General features: G+C 40.8%; 1 protein-coding gene across 1 annotated transcript in view; it reads right to left on the bottom strand.

Moving 5' to 3' along the window:
• The window catches only part of LOC145415676 (uncharacterized), a 561,483-nt gene that overhangs the window by 66,936 nt on the left and 472,898 nt on the right, over window positions 1-21,649 (bottom strand). Inside the window, exons 58-61 of the mRNA XM_080284894.1 lie at window positions 13,464-21,627; window positions 12,907-13,169; window positions 7,471-12,732; window positions 3,438-3,755 (exon numbers count right to left, since the gene is read on the bottom strand). Of these exons, the coding sequence (XP_080141020.1) occupies window positions 3,438-3,755; window positions 7,471-12,732; window positions 12,907-13,169; window positions 13,464-21,627 (14,007 nt within the window). The remainder of the gene's footprint in view (window positions 1-3,437; window positions 3,756-7,470; window positions 12,733-12,906; window positions 13,170-13,463; window positions 21,628-21,649) is intronic.

Raw genomic sequence — 21,649 nt, 5'->3', positions numbered from 1 at the left:
ATCACACTACTTAAGTATGTAAATGCGCTCACATTTTCCATTTCCTCCTCATCCAGCCTCACTGTACATTCAATGGCTTCATTTCTCTCAAACACCATAACTTTACTCTTCCCTACATTCACCTCTACAGTAGATTCCTTTTCCTACACACTCTCCCAAATTCGTTCACCAAGCCTTGCAGCTCCCTTTTGTATTCACTTAACAATACAGTATCATTCATTCATCATTCATTCATCATCCAATCCTACATTGCCCCATGAGGAGCGTAGGGGCCCGGGGCTAGGCAAGTTGGTCCTGACATTTAAAATGAGAGTGACCAGCCTCAACCATCCCTGAGTGGCAGTACGTGAGCAATAAACCCCAACCATCCCTTGGATTTAAACCCTCACTGGCTCAATCTGACTGGAATGCTGTAATTACCCACTAAACCACCAGGCGCCAAAATTTGGTTATATGGTTACCACTTAGCATAGTAAATGGTTTCCTGGTGTACAGGAAACCATTTGGCTTGTCACTGAGTGTAGAGTCATCTACAGGCATAAGGAAGAGGAAAGAATGAAGGAAAGAAAGAAAGAAGGGGGAACAATACAGTATCATCAGCAAATAACAGGACAGGGAGTTTCCAAACACTGCCCTCTCTCATTAGGGTAGTTTCAACATACACTGCCCTACCCTGTACCTCATTTATAGCATCATCCATATAAAGATTGAATAACCATGGGGACATGACACATCCCTGTTTCAATCCAACATTCAAACATCCACACACACTACAGCCTTGGCCCCCTCATACATATTCTTCATGGCATTCAACAACTTCCCATTTACTCCATATATTCTTAATACTTTCCACATTCCTGGTCCATCCACTATGTCATATGCTTTCTCCAAATCCATGAAGGCCGCATACCACTTCTTTTCCTTCTGTAGAAAGTTTTCCACCAAAGATCTATGAATTAATATCTGATCTACACAACTTCTTCCTTTTCTAAAGCCTCCCTGTTCTTCTCCAACTAATTCCTCTGTTACTTCCCTAACTCTGTCAATAAGTATCCTACCATATACTATTCCTATTACACTAAGAAGACAAAATGCCCCTATGATTACCACACACTTCTTTTTCCCCTTCTCCTTTGTACAGGGGAACAATTATACCTGGTGGTTATGGCCATGTATGTGGGTGCTCGCACCCGGGTTATGGTGAATGAAGAGTTGAGTGATGAGTTTTACGTGATTGGTGGTGTGCACCAGGGATAAGTTTTGAGCCCCTTGTTGTTTATCATGGTACTTTAAGTCCTCTCACATGACATCAGAAATGGATTCCAGTGGGAGATGTTGTATGCTGATGATTTGGTGTTGATTGCAGTGAATGAAAGGGAGGCAGAGGAAAGATTTAAGAAGTGGAGAGATGGTATGGGGCATGGCTTAATGTAAGTAAAACAAAATGTAAATAAAACAAAAGTGATGGTATCTAGGGCTGGTGGCAGTACTGTCAAAGAAGAGGGAAAATGGCCATATGCAATTTGCCACAAGGGCATGGGAAGTAATTCCATCGTGTGCAGTGTCTGTGATAAGTGGGTGCATAAGAGATGAAGTGGTATCAGAGGCAGACTGCGAGATAATGCTGATTTCATGTGTGCAGTGTGTCAGGGATAGCAGGTGAAGATTGTCATGTGTGAAAAGACTGAACTTCCTGGTGAGTCTCTTAAGTGTCTGGAAAGAGTTTTGTTATTTGGGAGACATGTTATGTACTGAAGGTGAGGCTGGAGCTAGCTCCCTGGCTAGAGTGAGGAGTGGTTGGAAGAAGTTCAGAGAGATGTTGCCTCTCCGGACACTGAGAGGGCTCTCCCTTTGTGCTATGGGATCTTTGTATGCTGCATGTGTTAGGAGTGTAATGTTGTATGGCAGTGAGACCTAGGCAGTAAAGGAAGAGGATATTGGCAGGCTCAAGTGTACAGAAATGACAATGACTGGTGGATGTGCAGTACATCCCTGAGCGTGAGGCCTGTGGGGGCTAGGTTTACAATGGACAAATTGAGGGGTAGAATGAGACTGGAGTGTGTTGGTGTTGTGATGAGGAGAGGTAGATTGAGATGGTTTGGCCATATGGAGAGGATGGGGGATGATAACTGGGTGCAGAAAGTAAGAAGTGTTGATGTTGGGGGTGGGGATGTGAGAGGTAGACCAAAAAAGACCTGGGAGGAGGTCACTGAGTGTGACCTCAGAGATAAGGGAATGATTAGGGAAGGTGCCACAGATCGAGCAGCATGGAGAGCTGCCATAAGGTGACTATGGCCGACGCATACAAGCATGTTGGAGCTTTCAAAAACAAAATGAAATGAAACAAAACGGCTTCCAATCCCTCAGGACTCTACCTTCCTCCCAGGCCAATCTGCACATCTTCCATATCCATTCTACTACTATCTCCCCCCCATACTTGAGCATTTCACCACACACTCCATTAATTCCTGGGGCTTTCCTCATTTTGACCTTCTTCATTACTTCCACTACTTCCATCCTACTGATTTCCTCCTCTCTTCTCATCCCCTTCCTTCTCCCAGCCATTACTGTCATTCTCTATGTTCAATAATTCCTTAAAGTGTTCTCTCCATCTGCTCACTTTTTCTCTCTTCTCCACTAGCAATTTACCATTATTAGCTTTCACTCCCTGACTTACTTCTTTATCATCCTGTCTAGATCTCTTTACCTCTCTCCAGAACATTTTCTTACATTCCCTCCACTTTACACTCAAATTCCTTCCAAATTCCGCATTCACTCTCTTCTTACTTTCTCTTGCTATTCTTTTCACCTCTCTCTTCCTTACTACATTTAACTCTCTCTTCCATCTCTCAACTTCCTCCATGCCCCGGTTTCTCATCCACTAACCACATGCTTTCTTCTTTTGTGCCACAGCCTGTCTCACCTCTTCATTCCACCATGCTCTTCCTTTTACCCCTTTTCATCTTCTCTTTACCCCACTCACCACCTCATATGCTGCACAGATTTCTTTTGTGAATATGTTGCACACACCTTCCATGTCCCCCATCTGCTCCAAATCATATTTACCCCATTGCCCCTCCACTTCTCTCTTGTATTCTGCCTTTTTTCCATCCTCTTGCAACCTTTCTATTGTCCTGGTATGGACTATCTCCTCCTGTCCTACCCTTCTACCTCTCCATTTCAATTGAAACCTTGACTTTCACCACCACCATTTTTCCACTATCCCCACAGATCTGGCTAATACTGTAATGTTAGTAACTAAATGCTGTATGATGAAACATCACCTAATGGACTGAGCTAAATGTTATGTTACCTGAACTGTATCAATGAAAAATGCTTAGCAAATGATCCTCAAAATCAAAATGAACCCCTAGTTAATTCTATGAAAGCATATTAAAACTCTGTAGCAAAAAGATAAAATTTAGTAGAGTTCATACCCAAATATGATTAAACTGTTCTTTCAGCTTTTCCTGGTCATGTGGTGTAAGATCGATGCTATTTAGTGCAGTTTTGGCCTGTGAGCACCACTCCTGCAGTTGGTCCATCTGTGCTTGATAGGTGGCCCAATGGACATGCATCTCCTCAAGGCGCTGCAGGAGGCGAGCCACTTCTTGCCGGAGCCCAGAAGTGCGCTGGTGATGGGAGGCCACACGAGTCTCCAGAGGCGTGCAGGTCACTGTCCCACCCACCTTGCGAACCATCTCCACCAAGTGACCAACCTGAGCCTCATGGGTCACACTTTCCACCAGCAGCTCCTGCATCACACACACACACACACACACACAGATACACATACAGGTTAGTCACATTGGTCATATTCTCTTTTCTCCCTACTATGATATTATACTCTAGTTAAAGAAATTAATTTTATATGTACCGGATACATAATATTTATAATGAATCATCAGCTGCAGCAACATGATCTTAATGTCTGGCCCATAATATTCTATACAGTTATTATATTTAGATTATCAGCTCTACATAATAATTAATAGCTATATCATAGATATGCATTATCATTACATATATTAATGTTACTATGCTAAATAACTCAGTGTCTGATTGATTATTTCATTCTTGAAGTGTTGTTACAGAAACAGGCTAAAGTATTAAAAACACACATACACACACACACACACACACACACACACACACATAAAGACTACACATGGAGCAAACAGTTAAAGCTAGTATAGTACTCCCTCATTATCGACAGGATTTTATTTTTTATTTATTTATTTTTTTGACAATTACAATGATACTTTTTTTTTTTTTTCCTTTTTTCCAGCTTGAAATTATTTATTAATTACTTCTACAGCAGGCACTGGCAATGTCTTCTTGTCCATCCATCAGTCACTGTTTTTGGCTTTACTCATTTCCATCTAATCATCTCACCCTCACTTTTAATAAACAGCAAAATATTCATGGTGTCTGTAGCTCCTTCTGTGGAAAATAATAAAATGCTTATGTAAATATGCACCTGGTGGAGACAGCCTGTCTCCTTTGTTGCTGTATGTACATAGCTAGTCACCTACTTCGGGCTCAACTCATTTCCTTCTAACTTACACATCTCACTCTCACTTTTAATAAACAAAATCTTTTCAGTGCCTGTATTTCCTTCTGTGGAAAATAAAGAAATGTTTACAAAAATATGTATGCTTGCTGTGCCAGCCTGTCTCCAGTATTATGTAGTTATGTAGCTCGTCACCTGTTTTCAGCTCTACTAATCTGCATCTATGCATCTCACCCTCACTTTTAATAAAATATTCTCAAACACATGTAGCTCCTTCAGTGGAAAATAATAAAATGTTTACATAAATATGCATGCTGGCAGAGCCAACCTGTCTTCTTTGTGTTATGTAGCTATGTAGCTAGTTGCATCCTTTTGTCTCTACTCATATCCATCTCCACATCTCTTTCTCACCTTTAATAAATAGCAATATTCTTAGTGTCTGTAGCTGAATCAGTACTCAATGTGGAAGAGACAGGCTTATGGTGGAATGGTATGTATGAAGGAAATACATTTTTAATAATTATGTGCTGGAGGTAGGGCTAGGGTAAGGAGTGGCTGGAGGAAGTTCAAGGAATTGTTGCCTCTCTCAACACTGGCAGGGCTCTCCCTCCATCCTATAGGATCATTGCATGTTGCATGTGTGTGTAGTGAGTCCTTGAATTCAAGGCCTAGGAGGGCTAGGATTGCAAATGAAGAGTTGAGAGGAAGGATGGGACTTGAATGTAATACTGTTGAGATGAGAGGGGGTAGATTGAGATGGTTTGGGCAAGTAGAGAGGATGGAAGACGACAATGGGTGCTGAAGGTGAAAAGCGTCAATGTCAAAGGTAGGGTTGTGAGAGGCAGACCAAAAGGGACCTAGGATGAGGTCATAGAGTGTGATCTCAGAGATAAGGGACTAAATAGGGAGGCCACCAGAGATTGAGCAGTGTGAAGAGCTGCCATTAGATAACTAAGGCTGATATGTACAAGCATGTTGGAGCCTTTAAAAATGATATGAAAAATCATATTAAAATACCCTAAGTGTTTATGTCAAAATTGTATAATGATATTATAAAGGCATCCATTGGAAAATTGGCACTGATGGGATCTGGATGCTGATGGCATCTTAGGAATGTAACCCATGTCGATAACAAGGGAGACCTGTATAATGAAGCTGAAAACAAGGGTTAGATTAGGACAGTAATATCACTGGAAGTACAGTATACTACTTTTGCTAGGAATGATCATGGGAACACAATCATAACATACTGAACAGCAGCAGCTATGTTATATTACACTGTATGCTCCATACCATAAGCAAAAATTTCAGGACATTACTGTGTGGTGGCACTGGCAACACTTATTTTTATAAAGATGTAAGATGAAATTGTCATATTAATCAAATGCCAAAAACTCTATGTTCATGCAAATAAACTGTAAATACGTTAAATTTTGTAAAATAATTACCTATTGTTGATCAATCACCGTTGTTTTACATTTTCTGTTTTTGCACAAAAGGCTTATAAGGAGACAGTGAGCTTGTAAAAAGTAAATGATAATAATAATGACTGTCTGTGTTAATGATGCCATGAAAGTAATGCAGAATTGATGATAATATAAAAATGTAATATAGCATACAACTTGCAGAAAAACATTCTGTTATGGGTAGAGGGGGGAAAAAAAAAATACAAAAGACCCTCACTGTAGTGGTCTAACTGGGGGGAAGCCTGATCTAATAAAGCTGACAGCCCATTATATCAGATGGTCCTCCCCTGAGGTGGGATTTGATGCACATGTTTGGAAATAAATAAGTACAATAACATATTCTGGTACTAAAAATGAAAACTAAATCCATTTTACACTGACAGCCCATAATTTTTCCCTTTTGTATCTTATTTCACATTCATGTCACGGCAGTTCTTCATGACTAGTATAATATTACTGTACTATAATCTGTTATTGCAACTAAGCAGTCATGATGGAAAAAGGGCAATTTCAGGCCAGGCTGGAGTAAAATGAGTAGGGAACACATGCCTTGTGACCCAATGCACTCCATTAAATGGCATTGTTTGTCATAGCTGACAGAAGTTCGGTGGCCTTCATAGTGTCCATTAAATACAACATCTGATTTATCAAAGTCCATTAAAGTGAGGGTCTACTGTATGCAGTTTACAAAGCATTTTTTTAAGTACTTGCAGTGTATTGACTTTACGAATATCGTGAAGCACTTCTTATTACATATTGTAGTGTGGTTGATGATACTTCATATACTTATTATAATGATAAAAACAGGAAAACTAAAAATTCAGTGGTTGATGCTTCTCACTCTAAAGAAGTCATTTTTCTACAGGGAAGACAAATATAATCCTCTGCATTTGATAATATAGTACTCTGGACAGATATCAAGTACTGTAATGCAGTAAATGTCCTGACAAATTTGTAAGAGTACTGAAAGCAACTGCCCTCATCTTCTAAATACCAAGTCACACACTCTACACAAACTCCTCAGCACTGCAGACGGGTGTTATGTTAATTACTATACTGTTACAAACCTGACACTCCTGAAACAAGCAAATTAAAGCCTCAGATACCATTGAGAAACAGGATATATAATTAATATTTTAGTATTGTTTTTATGTACAGCTTTGGCTTAACATTCAATCATAAATTAATGAGCAACCATAACAATGATTAACTGTCATAAGGAGAGCTCAGTAACTGATGTCTCTAATTTAGAGTATGCATCAAGTACCACATTAGCATATTTTAAATTCTGCTTGCATGATGAAATTGTACAGTACTTTAAGCATCTGCAATCATGACAGCTATCATGTATTCTAGAGTGATGTATAAACTGCAACTTATTAGACTCTGATGCACAAAAATATTTGTAAGTTATATCTGGCATAAAAAATTATACAGTATTAAAGGTATTCCCAATGAGTATGGCAAAAGAAAAAAGGAAAAGAAACTAACCTTGCATGCATTGGTGTTCTCCTGATAAGTATCTGCAGACACAGTAACTAATTGCGTGACTTGATCTGATGCTCCTACAGTCCATGCCTCTTCCTCTTTCAGCTGGCTTAAGAGGCGTAGCCACTCTGCCTCTAGAAGAGACAGCTGATGGTTTCGCTGGGTGGCCTTATCAAGAAGCTTTGATGCCCTCAGGTAAGAGCGAGAGTACAACTGCTGGTAATGCACTCTAGAATTTGGTTCCAAAGCAGTGTCAAGTGACTCTAAAACTTTTTGACACTGCCGAAGTGAAAGAAATAGCTTTTTGTGTTTGGTGATTGTATCTACTAAATGACTGTGATCTCGTGCGACAACTTTTGCTTCCAAAATGGTTTCTGCCATTTCAATTAGGTGTGTGAGCTCCATTAGAGTTTCTTCATATTCCGTAGTGGTGGCTATAAGGCGCAGCATTTGTTCTAGCTCTTTTTCAACAGCGTCATGAAAATCACAAAGCTCTGCCTGAATGACTGCTAACTTCTCACTAACATGTTGGCCTGGCCCCTGCTGTGAACTGTGAGAGTTGAGAAGTAGCTGAGTAATGTGGTCTCGTGTTTCATCATTACTGGCAAGCAGCAGTTCAAGTTTATTCAGCTTTTCTTCTGGTGATAATGGTGATTCTTTAATCTGGCAGAGATCTTCTCTGAGTCTGGAAACATTCTGCTCCGCATCATTCAAAGCTTTGGCATACTGTGTAGCTTTCTCCTCCTCTTCTGTAAGGTTATCCTGCTCACTGTTTCGTATCTTCTCCACATGACGAACTTGGAGACGCAAGTACTTCACAGATTCGATGACAGTAATGACAGTTTCATCATTTAAAATATTTCTGGCATTTTGTGTTACACTCTCCAAGACAGTTAGTTTTTCTTCAATTATGTACAGCTCCTGGCGCAAGTGCTCATATTGCCTTCCCCTTTCAGTGCTGTCCTCAGTTTTTCTAACAGAATAAATCCTGTGCTCTATAGTTTCAAGCCAGGTAGTAACTGTTTCAACAATAGATATTATGACTTTCTGAGCCTCAACAACCTCCTTGTTTTCAATAGCATCACAAAGTAAATTCAGACTATCATCAAGTTGTTTCTCCTGTTCTTCATCAGTAAGCTGCCTTGATGATGTCAGTGGTAGCACAGTAACAGGAGCTGTAGGTGTTGATTGCTCTTTTCTGATCTGGCGACGCTTAAGTAATGTATATATGGTTTCCCATTCTTCAGTTATTAATAGCTTTTCAAGTAGCTGTTCTTTTTCAGGAGGCTCTCCTTCTACTGGTGGTGAGGAAGAAGGTTTCACAATTACTTCACCTTCCGTCACCTGACTAGAGAGTGGTGATTCACTCCGAGGCTGCACTTCAGGAGGTCCTGCTGTGTGTTCATCAATCTGTTCATCATTTGTAACTTGCAGGTCATCAGAGGAAGGAGTATGTACTTCATAAGTGATCACAGCAGGTTCAAGATCGCCATGCTCATCATCACTCTTGCATACATATAACTCTTCTGAAGACTCTATGATATTTTGAAGTTGCAATTCTTTTGAGTTATCCTTGAGAATATCACTAACAGTAGAATCAACTGATTCTGATGGAGGTAAGATGATTTCTGCCATTTTTTCTTGAACATCTGGTGACAAAGAAATATGAGGTTCAGGTTCCTTAGATGCAGGTGATACATGAAGCTGGGGTTCAATTTTCTTGACTACAGGTGAAACAGGATGCTGAGATTCAACTTCCTTAATTTTAAGTGTTACAGGAGGCTGGGGTTCTACTTCCATAATTTCAGGAGAAGTGGTAGGCTGGGATTCTACTTCCTTAATTTCAGAAGTGGTAGGCTGGGGTTCTATTTCCTTAATTTCAGGAGAAGTGGTAGGTTGGGGTTCAACTGCCATTATTTTCGATAATACAGGAAGCTGGGATTCAATATCCTTAATTTCAGGTGATACAGGAGAGTGGGACTCGGCTTCCTTAATTTCAAGTGATATAGGAGGCTGGGGTTCAACTTCCTTGATTTCAGGTGACACAGGAAGCTGGGGTTCAACTTTCTTAATTTCAGGTGATACAGCAGGTTGGGGCTCAACTTCCTTAATTTCAGGTGATACAGGAGATTGGGGTTCAACTTCCTTAATTTCAGGTGAAACAGGAGGCTGTGGTTCAATTTCCTTAATTTCTGTTGATACAGAAGGCTCAGGTTCAACTTCCTTAATTTCAAGTGGCAAAAGAGGCTGTGGTTCACCTTCCTTAATTTCAGGTGATATAGGAAGGTCAGGTTCAATTTCCTTAATTTCAGGTGATACTGGAGGTTGTAGTTCCTCTTTCCTAATATCAGGAGGCTGGAGTTCTACTTCTCTGACTAGAGATTGTACAGAAAGCTGAGGTTCAACCTTCTCAGTCTCAGGATATAAGGGAGGCTGAGTTTCACCTTCCATGATCTCAGTTAATACAGGCTGAGGTTCAGTTTCCTTAATATCAGCAGTCTGGTGTTCAACTTCCTTCATTTCAGGTGACACTGGAGGCTGAGGTTCAACCTCCTTTATTTCAAGTGATACTGGAGGTTGAGGTTCAATGTCCATAATTACAGAGGACTGGGGTTCAGTTTCCTTCATTTCAGGTGATACAGGAGACTGGGGTTCAGATTCCTTAATTTCAACTGGTAAAGGAGGCTGGACTTCAACTTCCCTCAATACAGAAGGATGAGGTTCAATTTCCTTCATCTCAGGTGATACAAGAGGCTGGGGTTCAACTACCTTAATTTCAGAAGTCTGCGGTTCAACACCTTTTATTATTGGAGGCTGGGGTTCAGCATCCTTAATTTCAAGTGATACCAAAGCCTGGGGTTCAACTTTTTTTCTTTCAGGTGATACAGGGGGCTGGAGTTCAACTTCCTTCATTTTTGGCAATATAGGAGGCTCCATTTCAAATTCCTTAATTTCAGGTGATGCAGGAGGCTGGGGTTCAGTCTTCTTAATTTCATGCAATACAGGGGGCCCAGGTTCAAATTCCATAATTTCAGGTGATAGAGGAAGCTCCAATTCAAATTTCTTAATTTCAGGTGATGCAGGAGGCTGGGGTTCAGCCTCCATAATTTCAGGTGATACAGGAGGCTCCAGCTGAACTTTCTTAATTTCAGGTGATACAGGAGGCTGGGGCTCAACTTCCTTAAAATCAGGTGATACAGGTGGCTCCAGTTCAACTTCTTCGATGTCAGGTGATAAACGAGGCTGTGATTCAACTTCCTTATTTTCAGGTGATACTGGAGGTTGAAGTTCAACTTCTTTAACACGAGGTGACACAGAAGGCTGAAGTTCAACTTCCTTAATTTCAGGTGATACAGGAGGCTGAGATTCAACTTCCTTAATTTCTGGTACTATAGGAGGCTGAGGTTCAACTTCCTTAATTTCAGGTGATATAGGAGGCTGAGACTCAACTTCTTTAACTTCATGTGTATCATGAAGCACGATTTCAAAATCTTTACCTTCAGGAAATACATGAGGATGAAGTTCAACTCCCCCTTCTGCAAACTCAACTGAGGTAAGTATCTGAGGTTCAGTATGGGGCTGTATTTCTATCTCTTCTTTAACAGTGTAGTCCGGCACCACTCCAGTTTCTTCTCTCTCTTCTGGAGTATTATCTTTAACATATTCGGGCACTGGTTGAGTAGCTGGGATACTTGTAATCGTGGAAAGAGCTGGTGATTTCTGCTGTTCCTCCGAAAATTCAACTGAAATCTTAGGTAGTTTTTCAGAACCAACTTGACTATCATCTACCATCGCAACATCTTCTCTGAGAGACACTAATGGTTCAGTGATATCAACACTGCTGCTCTCATGACCTTCATGTAAATAAACAGACTGCAACCCTTCCTTTGGAATTTCTATACCACACAAGTCTTCAGAATACTCTACCTTATTTGCATCCATCTGTCCTACTAACGAATCCATTGCAGGCTGTGGGAAATGATCAATAATTAATTTTGTGCTATCTGGGGTTACGACAGATGATACATCATTCTTATCACTAACAGGCAAGGTATTGGCTTGGGCAATTTCACCAGAATCTTCAGGGTTCTCAACAATTTCTTCAATCTCAACAGGTAAACCATCAACATAAACTATTTTCTTTATGACCGTTTTCTTAATAATTCTGTGAATGAGAGATGCGGTTTCCTCTGAAGGAATACATTCTTCAGGATATGGCTGTCTGGTATCATCTGTGGCTACTTCTATGCCAGGCTCAGCAATTAAAGGCCTGTTGTCTGCACCCAATAACTGAGAACTCTCCATAGGATGCAAAGGTCCTGACATCACTTGCACTTCAGGATGACTAGACACTTCATCTGGCACTTCTATCACTTCCTCAGTCTCTACGGGCACACCATCTATCATCACAGTTTTCTTGATAATTCTCTTTTGGATGATTCTGTGGGTAGTAGTCACTTGAGGTTCTTCTGTCACTGTCTCAGTAATCACAGAGTCAGTAGGGAGATTTTGTAACATTTCCTCAGTCACATCTTCTGGCTCTTCTACCACTTCTTCAGTCTCCACTGGCTGACCATCAATCATCACAATTTTCTTGATGATTCTCCTTCGAATGATTTTGTGGACAGTAGTCACTTGAGGTCCTTCTGTTACTGTCTCAGTAATCACTGAGTCAGTAGGGAGATTTTGCAACATTTCCTCAGTCACATCTTCTGGCTCTTCTACCACTTCTTCAGTCTCCACTGGCTGACCATCAATCATCACAATTTTCTTGATAATTCTCCTTCGAATGATTTTGTGGACAGTAGTCACTTGAGGTTCTTCTGTCACTGTCTCAGTAATCACGGAGTCAGTAGGGAGATTTTGCAACATTTCCTCAGTCACCTCTTCTGGCTCATCTACCACTTCTTCAGTCTCTACTGGCTGACCATCAATTATCACTGTTTTCTTGATAATTCTCCTTCGAATGATTCTGTGGGTTGTAGTCACCTGAGGTACTTCTGCCACTGTCTCAGTAATCACTGAGTCAGTAGGGAGATTTTGTAACATTTCCTCAGTCACATTTTCTGGCTCTTCTACCACTTCTTCAGTCTCTACTGGCTGACCATCAATCATCACAATTTTTTTTATAATTCTCCTTCGAATGATGCTGTGAGTAGGAGTCACCTGAGGTTCTTCTGTAACTGTCTCAGTAATAACTGACTCAATTGGGACAGTATGCAAGGTTTCTTTTGTCACATTTTCTGGCTCTTCTGCTTTTACAGACTCTGCTTTGTGACCAGTCACTTGAGGTTCTGGCACTGTCTCAGCAGTCACTGAATCAGTAGGGAGATCTTCCAACTTTTTCTCAGATAATTCTTCTGGTACTTCTAAAACTCCTTTTGTATCTATTTCTTTGGTAACAGCCACTTGAGGTTCAGTCACTGTGTCAGTAATGACGGTGTCAGCTGGGGCATTTTGTAGTATTCCAGCTGTCACAGGTCTTGGCTCTTTTAATTTTTCAGTCTCAACTTTATGAGCAGTTGTCACTTCAGTCTCTGTCACCATCTCATTAATGACTAAGTCTGTACAGAGATTTTGCAACATTTCTTCAGTCACATCTTCTGGCTCTTCTACTACTTCTTCAGTCTCTACTGGCTGACCATCAATCATCACAATTTTCTTGATGACTCTCCTTCGAATTATTTTGTGCATAGTAATCACTTGAGGTTCTTCTATAACTGTCTCAGTAATCCCTGACTCAGCTTTGATAGTAGTCACCTCAGGTTCTGACACTGTCTCGGTAGTCACTGCATCAGTAGGGAGATCTTCAAACTCTTTCTCAGACATATCTTCTGGCACTTCTACAATTCCTCTCGTATCTATTTCTGGGGTAACAGTAACTTGAGGCTCAGCCACTGTGTCAGTAATGCCTGTGTCAGCTGGGATATTTTGTAGTATTTCATCTGTCACAGGTCTTGGATCTTTTACTTCTTCAGTCTCATCTGTATGGGCACTTGTCACTTTCGGCTCTGTCACCATTTCAGTAATCACTGAGTCAGTAGGAATATTATGCAACATTTCCTCAGTCACATCTTCTGGCTCTACTACCACTTCTTCAGTCTCTACCGGCTGACCATCAATCACCACAATTTTCTTAATGACTCTCCTTTGAATGATTTTGTGGGTAGTAGTCACTTGAGGTTCTTCTGTCACTGTCTCAGTAATCACTGAGTCAGTAGGAATATTTTGCAACATTTCCTCAGTCACATCTTCTGGCTCCTCTACCACTTCTTCAGTCTCTACTGGCTGACCATCAATCATCACAATTTTCTTGATAATTCTCCTTCGAATGATTTTGTGGGTAGTAGTCACTTGAGGTTCTTCTGTCACTGTCTCAGTAATCACGGAGTCAGTAGGGAGATTTTGTAACACTTCCTCAGTCACATCTTCTGGCTCTTCTACCACTTCTTCAGTTTCGACTGGCTGACCATCAACAATCACAATTTTCTTGATGATTCTCCTTCGAATGATTTTGTGGGTAGTAGTCACTTGAGGCTCTTCTGTCACTGTCTCAGTAATCACCGAGTCAGTAGGGAGATTTTGCAACATTTCCTCAGTCACATCTTCTGGCTCTTCTACCACTTCTTCAGTCTCTACTGGCTGACCATCAACAATCACAATTTTCTTGACAATTCTCCTTCGAATGATTTTGTGGGTAGTTGTCACTCGAGGTTCTTCTGTTACTGTCTCTGTAATCACTGAGTCAGTAGGTAGATTTTGTAACATTTCCTCAGTCACATCTTCTGGCTCTTCTACCACTTCTTCAGTTTCGACTGGCTGACCATCAACCATCACAATTTTCTTGATGATTCTCCTTCGAATGATTTTGTGGATAGTAGTCACTGGAAGTTCTTCTGTCACTGTCTCAGTAATAACAGAGTCAGTAGGGAGATTTTGCAACATTTCCTCAGTCACATCTTCTGGCTCTTCTACCACTTCTTCAGTCTCTACTGGCTGACCATCAATCATCACAATTTTCTTGATAATTCTCCTTCGAATGATTTTGTGTGTTCTTGTCACGTAAGGTTCTTCTGTCACTGTCTCAGTAATCACTGAGTCAGTAGGGAGATTTTGCAACATTTCTTCAGTCACATCTTCTGGCTCTTCTACCACTTCTTCAGTCTCTACTGGCTGACCATCAACAATCACAATTTTCTTGACAATTCTCCTTCGAATGATTTTGTGGGTGGTAGTCACCTGAGGTTCTTCTGTCACTGTCTCAGTAATCACTGAGTCAGTAGGGAGATTTTGCAACATTTCCTCAGTCACATCTTCTGGCTCTTCTACTACTTCTTCAGTCTCTACTGGCTGACCATCAACAATCACAATTTTCTTGACAATTCTCCTTCGAATGATTTTGTGGGTGGTAGTCACCTGAGGTTCTTCTGTCACTGTCTCAGTAATCACTGAGTCAGTAGGGAGATTTTGCAACATTTCCTCAGTCACATCTTCTGGCTCTTCTACCACTTCTTCAGTCTCTACTGGCTGACCATCAACAATCACAATTTTCTTGACAATTCTCCTTCGAATGATTTTGTGGGTAGTTGTCACTCGAGGTTCTTCTGTCACTGTCTCAGTAATCACTGAGTCAGTAGGGAGATTTTGTAACATTTCCTCAGTCACATCTTCTGGCTTTTCTACCACTTCTTCAGTTTCGACTGGCTGACCATCAATCATCACAATTTTCTTGATAATTCTTCTTTGAATGATTTTGTGGGTAGTAGTCACTTGAGGGTCTGTTGCTGTCTCGCTAAGCACCGAGTCAGTAGGAAGATTTTGTAACATTTCCTCAGTCACATTTTCTGGCTCTTCAAACACTTCTTTCTTTATCCTGTGGGTAGTAGACAACTGAGGTTTTGTCACTGTCTCAGTCTTGTATATGTGAGCTGGATGATCTTGCAATATTTCTTGATGGATCTCTTTTGCTTGTTTTACGTCTTCCTCAGTCTCTGCTGACTGATCTTCAGTTGATACGGGGATTTCTTTTTGTCTAATCTGGCTATTTATGAGTTCTGGCAATTTATCCTTCTTATCTGCACTATATACTGTTTCTGCAATTTCTTCTGTAATCTTTGTGTTAGAAGGTTTCTTAGAGCTTGCTTGAGGATGTGGCAAATCATTGACTGGAGGAGATGGCACTGTTTCTACATTAATTTCTTGTGGGCTTACTTCAGACATACTATAATCAACCATGGAAGTATCCTCTTCTATGTATTCTGTAGATTTTACCGTTATTTCTTTTTCCGGGTAATGTTCTTCTAACTCCTGGAATGTCAATGGTACTTGATCTTGTGAAGAATCTTGTGGGTCAATAGGAGTGGGAACAGGGAATGAATCAGATTTACTCAAATCTGCTACATTCTCTTCTTCATACGTTGTTGATGTCTTGCCTTCCTCCTCTTGTACCAGACTAGTTTCTGATGAACGTTCTAACCCAGGTTTAGGGAATGATGCCTTTGACACTGATGTATCATCTCCATCAAAGGCTAACTCAATTTGTGGTGGGGGTAGAGAATAGCTGTCCAGTGTGTCAATTTTTTCAGATTCATGAGTGTCTGCAGGTTTTTTATAGAAAGCTTCAGTGTATGCTTGTACAAGAGATTCCCCAGGTGTTGGTTCATCAGTTATGAGAGATGGCTGAGGATAGCTGTCAATGGGCTGTGCTATAATCAAATCAACTTCTCTATACTCTGGCTTGTTTACAGGTAATGAAAGTAATTCTGCATCAAACACATCTTCAACTGGAGTTTCAGGACTAACACTAACTTCACTTTTGGCATATAGGTTATCAGCCCAGTTAGGTTGATAATGAATACTAGTATCTTCTGGAGCATCATGTCCTGCTTTTATTAAGGTTGGGAATTCATTTGGTGTGCTGTCACTGCTCGGTTCAGGTTCAGCTTCTTTTTGTGTTACAACTTGGGGACTTTCAGTCTGTATCTTTTGGTCAGTAGCATCATATGAGGATGTTTTTTCCAGTGCATCCTCACCAGGCACTGGGAAGGACTCTGCAGACAGAGCAGAGAGTTTTTCTTCAAAACCAGGCATACTGGGTGAGTCATGTAATAATAAATCTTTATTTTCACTTATCATTTGCTGTTCAGGTATTACATGATGCTCATAAAGTGTTCCACTGAACAGCTCATTATCTTTCCTGAAATCCTCTGGTTCCTCTAAATCCCCTGCAGGCACAGACAAATTTCCCTCTGGAGGATGGAACTTTTCTTCAGCAAAATATTCAGGTTTACTGGCAGGAAGAGATGATGCATCAATTTCTGAGTGATCTTCTGGTATCTCTCGCTTCTCTTCTGTTACCTTATTCTTATCATAATGTTCTTCACTCCACAATGATACAGAAAATGCCTCTCTTGGAGTCACTGCATGTTCACCTTTGGCAGGTGCTGGGAAAGGTTCTGCCTCACCTTCATGAATGGCTTCCATACACTGTTGAGGTTCTCTATCTTCTATGGATATACCTGGCTTTGGAAAATCTTGTTCATCTGATTGCATAACAGTTCTGGATGCAAAAGCTGGTGGATTCATAGGAGAGGCTTCTTCTTGCATAATTGGTGCTACTGATTCAGATTCAAAGTTTCTGGTATATATATCACTATGCCATTTCCCTACACTATAAAGGCCATCATCTTGTGGTATTTTGTTATCTCCTTTAACATCTGGGTATACCTCCTGAGGCAGAGGAAACTCTCCTTCATCATAAGGAGGTGGAGGACATTTACTCCCCTCTGGTAATGGTGGTGCTGTTCCCAAAGTATCAGTATTGATAGCTGAAATGGCATCACCATTGGTACTTCCTAACTTCTGGTACTGATATTCATTCCAAGGACTGGTCTTTATTCCAGGAGATTCTGGTAGTTTCTCAATGTCATGCAACAATGCTGGGAAACTGGAGTCAGAACCACCAAACTCAATGGGTTTTGCAAAAACATGTTCAGGTTCAGAATGTGTTTCATCATAAGTGGGGAGTGGTGCTGGCACATGCGGTGCATCTGGCAAATCATCAGGTAAACTCTCTCTCCTATCATCCTTAGGTATTCTTTCATATTTATCATAAGAATAAACAAATATTTCACTGTCAGAGTCACGTGGCAATTCAGATACACTTGCTTTAGATGCATCGAAGAAATCTCCTTCTGGTGTTGGGAATGGAGAGTATTCTGTTGTGTCACCTATGGGTAGAGCAGGAAGGTCTGGACATTTCAAATAATCAGGAGTACTCAGTATAAGCTCTGTACATTCTTCACTCTCAGTTTTTCCATATACTGGTGAGTCAAATGTCCTTCCTATGTATGCAGTTGTCTGTACCTGGTGTAAACCATCATCACCACCTGGTTGTGGGAATGGGGAAAATAATACATCAGAATCCTCCTCCTGTACAGGACTCTGTTTAAAGGCTTCTTGTTGTGTGAAATCAGCTGGTAATGGAAATTCTTGCAAAAGAGTTGTTGCCTTAGAAGACTCCATAATTTGCTGTGGTTGAAGCTCATATAAGTCATCAATGGGCTCATGACAAGAAGAAACATGTTCCATAACTGGTTCAACTAAGATATTTCTGTCTACATGACTCTTATCAGGCTCAGGGAAAGGCTGTACTTCACTTTCTTCAGTGTAAGCAAGTGTTTCCTCTGAGATTACAGGTGCTTGTTCTAAAGGAGAAGGTATTAGTTCAGCATCGTGAATTTTTATATTTTGTGGGTAAGTTTCATTCCTACTATGTGCAGGAACATCTACAACATCCTGAGGCATGGTATCTTTCTCTACAGGAGATGGAAATGAATCTGCCGGTGCTGGGAAAGGGCTAACTTGTTCCTTCTGAATATTCATATCAGAATCTGCAATCCATTCATCGTGAGTTGGTGCTATATCATAAGACTGGGTGATTGGTTTAATATCCAACTGTTTTTCACCTTCAGGGTAAACAGTCTGTGTCCACAGTACTGAAGATTTATCATCAACACTCTCCTTGGGCTTGCTATCATCTACTGCTACTGGTACTGGGAATGCTAGAGATGTAATTTGTTGTGGCTGAAGCTCATGTAAGTCATCAATGGTCTCATGACATGAAGAAACATGTTCCACAACTGGTTCATCAAAGATATTTCTGTCTACATGACTCTTATCATCAGGCTCAGGGAAAGGCTGTACTTCACTTTCTTCAGTGTAAGCAACTGTTTCCTCTGAGATCACAGGTGCTTGTTCTAAAGGAGAGGGTATTAGTTCAGCATCATGAATTTTTATATTTTGAGGGTAAGTTTCATTCCTACTAGGTGCAGGAACATCTACAACATCCTGAGGCATGGTGTCTTCCTCTACAGGAGATGGAAATGAATCTGCCGGTGCTGGGAAAGGGCTAACTTGCTCTTTCCGAATATTCATATCAGAATCTGCAATCCATTCATCATGAACTGGTGCTACATCAGATGACTGGGTGATTGGTTCAATATCCAACTGTTTTTCACCTTCAGGGTAAACAGTCTGTGTCCACAGTACTGAAGATTTATCATCAACACCCTCCTTGGGCTTGCTATCATCTACTGCTACTGGTACTGGGAATGCCAGAGATGTACTTTGTTGTGGCTGAAGCTCATGTAAGTCATCAATGGTCTCATGACAAGAAGAAATATGTTCAACAACTGGTTCATCAAAGATATTTCTGTCTACATGACTCTTATCAGGCTCAGGGAAAGGCTGTACTTCACTTTCTTCAGTGTAAGCAATTGTTTCCTCTGAGATCACAGGTGCTTGTTCTAAAGCAGAAGGTATTAGTTCAGCATCGTGAATTTTTATATTTTGTGGGTAAGTTTCATTCTTGCTACGTGCAGGAACATCTACAACATCCTGAGGCATGGTGTCTTCCTCTACAGGAGATGGAAATGAATCTGCCGGTGCTGGGAAAGGGCTAGCTTGCTCTTTCTGAATATTCATATCAGAATCTGCAATCCATTCATCGTGAGTTGGTGCTATATCATAAGACTGGGTGATTGGTTTAATATCCAACTGTTTTTCACCTTCAGGGTAAACAGTCTGTGTCCACAGTACTGAAGATTTATCATCAACACTCTCCTTGGGCTTGCTGTCATCTACTGCTGCTGGTACTGGGACTGTCAGAGATGGATCTGGGAATGCTACAACGTCCACACCTTCCTTCTCAAAGGAGACTGGGTGTGATGGTACAAATGGAGCATCATCAACATTCTGAGGAATACTTTCCACATTGTGAGATTTTCCAAGCTCTGGATACACATCTAATGTGAAACTCTTAGAGCCATGATCCACAGTATCTACTGGTTTGTCAGTAATGACTTCACCTGGCACTGGTAAATCACCTTCTGGAGCTGGGAATGGGCTATGTTTCTCATGGTCATCTGGTAACAGGCTACAAACAGTACTGTCCCCTAGAGCTTCAGGTGAGCTTTCTAAAGCAGAAGGCTGATCTTCCTGTAATGGTTTATCATACATTTCATCCTTCCAGTTGCTAAGTACCAATGCTGGTTGTTGTGGTGTATCAGAATATTCTTGTAGTGGTTGTGGGAAGGATGGCTGAACAACAGCAATGCTCTCATCTGGGATTTCAGTAACTGTCACACCTGTTCCATCTTCAGGGACACCAAATTCAGTATCAGGTTCTTCAATAACTTCCTCTGTTTCAATTTTCTCGCCATTAATTATCTGAATTTTCTTTATAATCTTTTTACGTCTTCTGATAACACGATACTTCATGGTTTTCACTTCTTCAGTACTGCCAGGCATTACTGGTTCTGAAGAGTCAAGAATCTCTTCAGATAATACTGGCTGTCCATCAATAATTTTCAACTGACGAATTACTTTAGCTTTCTTATTAACAACTGCACCAGTTGCATGATCATGTTCAGGTCCCACAGGCTCTACGTCCTCACTTATAGGTATAGTTATCAAAGGATTTTCAGAACTGACTGATGGATACTTCAAAACTTCTTCTGGCAACTCTGTTTTGTCTTCCTTAATCATTTCCTCACCATCAACAACATGAACAGAACGTCTAACTTTAATATTCTTTTTCACTACACGAAGATCTCCAAATGAGGTAAATGAACCAGGAACTGTCACTGACTCTGAGCCTGAGAGAGTATGCAAACTATCTGTAGTAGCACCAGGTGATAATGCTTCACAAAATTCTGGTTCCTCTATTACTTCTTCAGTCTCCACAGGCTGACCATCAATCATCTCAATTTTCTTGATAATTCTCCTTCGTACAATTTTGTGGGCGGTAATCACTTGGGGTTCTTCTGCCGCTGTCTCAACAGACACTGAGTCAGAAGGGATATTTTGCAACATTTCCTCAGTCACATCTTCTGGCACTTCTACCACTTCTTCAGTCTCTACAGGCTGACCATCAATCATCACAATTTTCTTAATGACTCTCCTTCGAATGATTCTGTGGGTAGTAGTCACCTGAGGTTCTTCTGTCACTGTCTCAGTAATCACTGAGTCAGTAGGAATATTTTGCAACATTTCCTCAGTCACATCTTCTGGCTCTTCTACCACTTCTTCAGTCTCTACCGGCTGACCATCAATCATCACAATTTTCTTAATGACTCTCCTTCGAATGATTCTGTGGGTAGTAGTCACTTGAGGTTCTTCTGTCACTGTCTCAGTAATCACTGGGTCAGTAGGGAGATTTTGCAACATTTCCTCAGTCACATCTTCTGGTTCTTCTACCACTTCTTCAGTCTCTACTGGCTGACCATCAATCATCACAATTTTCTTTATAATTATCTTTCGAATGATTTTGTGGGTAGTAGTCACTTGAGGTTCTTCTGTCACTGTCTCAGTAATCACTGAGTCAGTAGGGAGATTTTGCAACATTTCCTCAGTCACATCTTCTGGCTCTTCTACCACTTCTTCAGTCTCTACTGGCTGACCAGCAACCATCACAATTTTCTTGATGATTCTCCTTCGAATGATTCTGTGGACAGTAGTCACCTGAGGTTCTGTTACTGTCTCAGTAATAACTGACTCAGTTGGGAAAGTTTGCAAAATATCTTTTGTCAAATTTTCTGGCTCATTTACTTCTGAAGACTCCATTTTGTGGGTAGAAATTACTTGAGGTTCTGTCACTGTCTTGGTAAAGTCTGAATCAGTA

The sequence above is a fragment of the Coenobita brevimanus genome, chromosome 13 (assembly GCF_032717465.1).
Source record: "Coenobita brevimanus isolate Jiangsu-jjx chromosome 13, ASM3271746v2, whole genome shotgun sequence".
NCBI classification, from domain to species: Eukaryota; Metazoa; Arthropoda; class Malacostraca; order Decapoda; family Coenobitidae; genus Coenobita; species Coenobita brevimanus.
Note: the sequence above shows the minus strand (reverse complement) of the source record. Positions and strands in the feature narration are given on the sequence as shown.